We start from the raw sequence: 5,376 nt of genomic DNA on the forward strand, positions 1-5,376 counted from the left end.
GAATGCAAAACTGATGAAAGGACTATTCTAAGCACTTCACTTTCAATGTCTTTTAAAGGAGAAGGAAAACCTGTATACACTTGGGGGTGCCAAATGTAAGGCACCCCAAGTGATTATAGCGATGTACCTCAAACCCAGGGCCGGTGCTCCTATCAGGCGAAATCTGCACGAGCCTCTGGTTATAGAAGCGAGCACCACGCAGAGATCAATACTTCCGTCTTCACGCTGATGCACATCTTCACGGACTGACGCATGCACATTAGAATGAAAAAGCTGATTTTAAAGTTAAAATTAAAGTTAACTTTAAAATCTGCTTTTTCGTTCTAATGTGCATGCGTCAGTCCGTGAAGATGTGCATCAGCGTGAAGACGGAAGTATTGATCTCTGCGTGGTGCTCGCTTCTATAACCAGAGGCTCGTGCAGATTTCGCCTGATAGGAGCACCGGCCCTGGGTTTGAGGTACATCGCTATAATCACTTGGGGTGCCTTACGTTTGGCACCCCCAAGTGTATCCAGGCTTTCCTTCTTCTTTAATTCCAAGATATTAAGGGAAATGGGTATGGTTATGATTGGATTTTGTTATAACATCACCACTTCTGGTCAGTTTCCAACCATGACATAGTTTTGAGTAAGTTGTCAGGAGAAAGAAAGAGGGCTGATCTGATGTTCTTCTGCTTAGGAAAAATGTTAGAAATGTTATCAGAGGTTTCTAATGTTTATCATAAGCAGAAGACCATCAGAAAAGCCTTTCTTTCTCCTGACAATTTCCTCAACTACGTCAGGGTCAGAAACTGATCAGAAGGTGGTGATGTTATAACAAAATCCAATCATATCCGTACCCATTCCCCTTAATATCTTCGAATAAAAAAAAAATCCCAAAAGTTCTTAGAAAAGCACATGAAATTTACATTCACTTATTTTAAAGGTCTAATTATCATTAACTGATAAGTAATTTCTGTATTGCAATACTGGAATATCACTGGAATATTATATTATGCATTGATAGAAAATCCCCAAATATTTATAAAATATGTTCAAAATAATTGAAGGGTGACGATCATGAAAATTAAAATGTAATATAGGCTTTATCGTGATGAAATCATTTTTTTTCTTAATTTGATCAATCATATATTCAGAACAGTTTTCTGAAATAATTCAGTTACTCTTAACTATCCCCCTTTTGTATATCTGTCTCTCTTCATTCTCTAATTCATGTAGGAGTCATGTTTTTGTTGTTTAAAATTAGATAATTCAAATACAATTGGTAGGCGAAGGGATCACCCTAAGTAAATGATGTATTCAACCTACCCGTCAATCAAAATCAGACACTGCAACTACTGCATGAATGGAGAATAAAAATAGCAGATGCCAATAGTTAACAAAAATAACCTGATTATTTGAGAAATGTTACTGAGTTTATTATTGTTTGTGTTTAGAAAGTTTCTTATTTGAAGCTTATATTACATTTTTATTTTTGCTTTAAAGATGACCATGGGTATAGTTCTCATGTAGCAATTTTTGACCTAGTGCAGTTTAATGCTGCATTTTTTTATAATAGGAAGTTCAAACAAATTCCATTACCCATATATTGCTCTCAAGCACAGCGTTAAATTCAGCTCTGAAATCTGGAAAGTTTGTGTAGTCATCAGCTAGCTGAAGAATTGATGCACATGTACGACCTACTGGTCTTCTGGTGAATGTTGTCATTGTTTCGAAATTAATGTTTATCTTACCAGTGACTATTAAGTCAGAGCCTGTGCAGTATCTCAAAAATTTAGGTAATGTGCACTGGTCAAGTTCTCGTACATATTGTTTCAGGTACTTTGAAACTTCCTTTTGTTTTAGAGTCATATCTTCAGGGAATTCTAACAATTTCAACACTTTACGTTGAGTTGGCTTCAATTCTAAATACAGTTTTTTCAATTCTTCTGGGCTCAGATTCAGTAATGGCTTTATAATTTCTCTCCAGCAATCTATGACAAACATTGGTCTTTGAACAACCTCTTTGTGTGCTATCTCCAGTAGAGTCTGTTTAAAAGACTCAGCAGAGATTTTTCTACGACACCCGTAGTTATCTAGAACATCAAGAATGTCTTCCATTTCAACAGCTGAAAAATTGGTCAAAGCTGCACTAAGAATTTCTTGCTCTGAAGAGCTTACATAGTAAAAAAAATCATCAAGAACATTACTGTATACATGGTTAAATAAAACTTCCTCAGTGAATGAAAGTGCAAGTCTACAAGGCAGGTAACCACAGTCTTGGTAACCTTTCACAAATATTCTCCCGATGGCCTTCCATGTTACTGCTGTGAAGTCATGTCTAATAAAGGGTACTTTTAATAGAGCACCTAGAGTGCAACGCTCATAAAATTCTTGCCAAAAATGGGAGATTGTATCTCTTAGTACACCTGATCCAGAACCAGCTTCCTCTGTGTTATCATTAAGTATTCGCCTTACATCTAATGTTTTAGTTAAGATATCTGGGTCACAAAATGCATCAATCATATCCTTCATGCAATTAGCATAGTGTATTGTTATGACATGAAAATTTTCTGTGGCAGGGGAATTAATGGGGCTAGGTTCTAGCCACAAAAGTGTATCATTCAGGTCTTCAACCCCTATTATTGGGGCAAATGTAATCTCGTCATCACTATTTACTATGATATCTGATGCAAATGAGGCCTGTATTATGATATTTGAGCTATAACTATCCTGTTCTTGCACCTCTTCAACAGTATTTTGGGTAAAAGCACCTTCTACATATGTTTCAGGTTCTGTTACCAAAATACCCGGCTGATTCATGAATTCACTGTTGCACGCATTTGTGTTACAATTTTGGTTTATTTTTTCTGTAGTCAGGTAAAACCTAAGCACAGGAAGTTTGATAGTGTCATACATGCACCCAATTGTTACATCTGGGCTGAGTGAATTCTGCTGGAAGTCACATACATCAAATTTAAATAAAGATTCGTGACCCTTGCTGGATTTTCCATTTGGGAAAAAAAGGCATTTTCCTTCATCCATAATCTCTTGTTTTCCTGCATCTTTGCCCATAACTACTTTTCTGGTTCCACCCCCTTGTTTGGCCCTTACTTGCTTAACAATGCAATCTTCTATGTGAATCCACCCAATTTCAAGACTGCGTGTTTTTTTTGTTATTCTTTTTGCCTATGTTAACATTTTCACGCTCATTGTTGCTAGAGCTACTCTGATGACTATGATCTTCTGCTTGACCTTTTTTTAGTTTAAGCTGCTTTCTCAGCTTATCGAAGAGTCCCATTTTGCGCTTTAAGGGTGCCTCTGAGCGTTTGCAGTAACTGAATAAAGCAATACGGTCTCCATAAGAGGGAATGTATTTTGCCAGTGAAGCATCATCCAACACCAAGACAACATCTCTGTCAATCTGCAAAAAAACAAAGTTGGAAATAGCTCAGAATGAAATAAAATGGTCTCTTGTTTAACATCCTTTTTTTAATTATAGAAACAAATGTAGTAAAAAAGAAGCAGAATCAATTAAGAAAAACATCAATTGTGCTTAACAGTAAGATCAATGCAAAAATACATGCTTAGATTTTAAATCCAGAGACCTCCTTCTCTCATACAAAGCACTTACATGCTTATTTGAGATTGCTTAAAGGACCAGTTTTTTTTTAAAATTGTTTGCATATGTTTGCATAGCACAAAAAAACCTTAAAATTCTTAAAGTCTTTTTTAAGAAAAAACTTACCAAACCTCTGCTTGCGTTCCTGTTCAGAAAAGGCGACAGGGCAATGATCCATCGTGGGGTGCTCGATTTCTCCTCCCTGGCTATCTCGTATAAGGAAGGCAGGGAGGAGAAATCGAGCAATGCACAATGGATCACCCAATTGCCTTTTCTGAAGAGCAGCGTAAACTGAGTTATTTTGAAAAAAAAATTGATGTTACTGGTCCTTTAAGCGTTTTACCGCAAACACACTTTAAAGAAACCCAATGCGAGTTTCTAGCTTGTGGAACAAAGAAACATTTTGTATAATGAACAAATACAAGTATGGTCAGATTTTGCATACCAGGTCCAAAACTATGAAATACTGATGATAAAATGTAATACTACTTAAAATTCACCTTATCTGTTTTAATAAGTGATAAGAATTCTTCTTGCAGTCCCCGATCACGCAGAAACTGAATAATATCCTCTGTTCTGTCTTCTGACATTTTGACAGTGCTTTGGAATATAAGTATGTTAATGCTGTATTATATCAAAAAAAACAAACTGCTTTTATATTGAATAAAAAATACAATTTAAAGGTAGCCAATGAAAGGGAGAAAATTATGCAATCATTTAGAAACGCAAAGCAAATTAAAACAAATAATTGCAGTGAGAATATATATATATATATATATATATATATGTGTATGATATTTTCATTATTTTAATACACTTTAATTTTTTGGTGTTATTGTTACTTTAATAAAAAAGTAAAAAAAATAAAAAAATAAAAAGCTAGTAGAAGTTCCAAGAGGATGGCAAATAATTCCAAAACTATTAATGATGAAGATCAAATTTAATGTCTTTACGAATTGCTTATTCTGTTACATATTAAAAGGTTTAGTTAGAAGGTGAACTAGCCCTTTATAGGATTAAGCAACTGAAAAAAAAATCTGTCTGTTTGAGTCCACTCTAGTCACTCTAGGACAGAACAAGACAAAATGTTAGACCCAACTAGGGTATACCTGATTCATCTGTTGTGTTCAGAAGGCAGAAGGAATGCTTCATCAGACAAAGTAGATGAGAGATGATAACTTGCAAGCCAGTAGCTGGAGCAGGAATAGGGTCAAATTACCATAGATGGGCAGATGTGTAATTCTGTTGCATATGATATGACAGACGAGATCAATGTAAAGCAGTTTTGTAATTGACAGGATTGGCAACAAAATTTAGGTCCACTGTGATATAAAAGAAAAAACAATATTATGGTAAAGGCTTTATAGCAAATGATAAAACCTATTACAAACACTGAGCAGGTGCAGACATGCTTTACAAATTATTTTATATATACTGTTTTATCAGAGCTCCTTTATTGTTGAAATATAATTTCTCTTAAAGGAAAACTATACCCCCCCCAAACAATGTAGGTCTCTATTAAAAGATACTGAATAAAACAGCTCATGTGTAAAACCCTGCTTCATGTAAATGAACCATTATCATAATAATATACTTTTTTAGTAGTATGTGCCATTGGGTAATCAGAAATAGAAAATTGCCATTTTAAAAAATAAGGTCCGCCCCCTGAGATCGTAAGATTCACTGTGCACACATACAAACCACATGTAAGGTCACATGAGCCAATTAACAGACAGAGTTGTGTCTTTTGCTTCCTCACTTCTTCCTGTTACAGT

General features: G+C 35.2%; 1 protein-coding gene across 1 annotated transcript; it reads right to left on the minus strand.

Annotated features, from left to right (window-relative positions):
- Positions 1-632: 632 nt before the first annotated feature.
- Positions 633-5,093, minus strand: LOC121400700. Its single transcript, XM_041584488.1, has 3 exons — positions 4,711-5,093; positions 4,102-4,201; positions 633-3,403 (listed from the first exon to the last, which is right to left on the minus strand). Exon 3 carries the CDS (start codon positions 3,052-3,054, stop codon positions 1,564-1,566), a length of 1,491 nt encoding a protein of 496 aa, XP_041440422.1. The 5' UTR covers positions 3,055-3,403; positions 4,102-4,201; positions 4,711-5,093; the 3' UTR covers positions 633-1,563.
- Between the last annotated feature and the right edge of the window lie 283 nt (positions 5,094-5,376).

Source organism: Xenopus laevis, chromosome 2S (assembly GCF_017654675.1).
Source record: "Xenopus laevis strain J_2021 chromosome 2S, Xenopus_laevis_v10.1, whole genome shotgun sequence".
Classification (NCBI taxonomy): Eukaryota; Metazoa; Chordata; class Amphibia; order Anura; family Pipidae; genus Xenopus; species Xenopus laevis.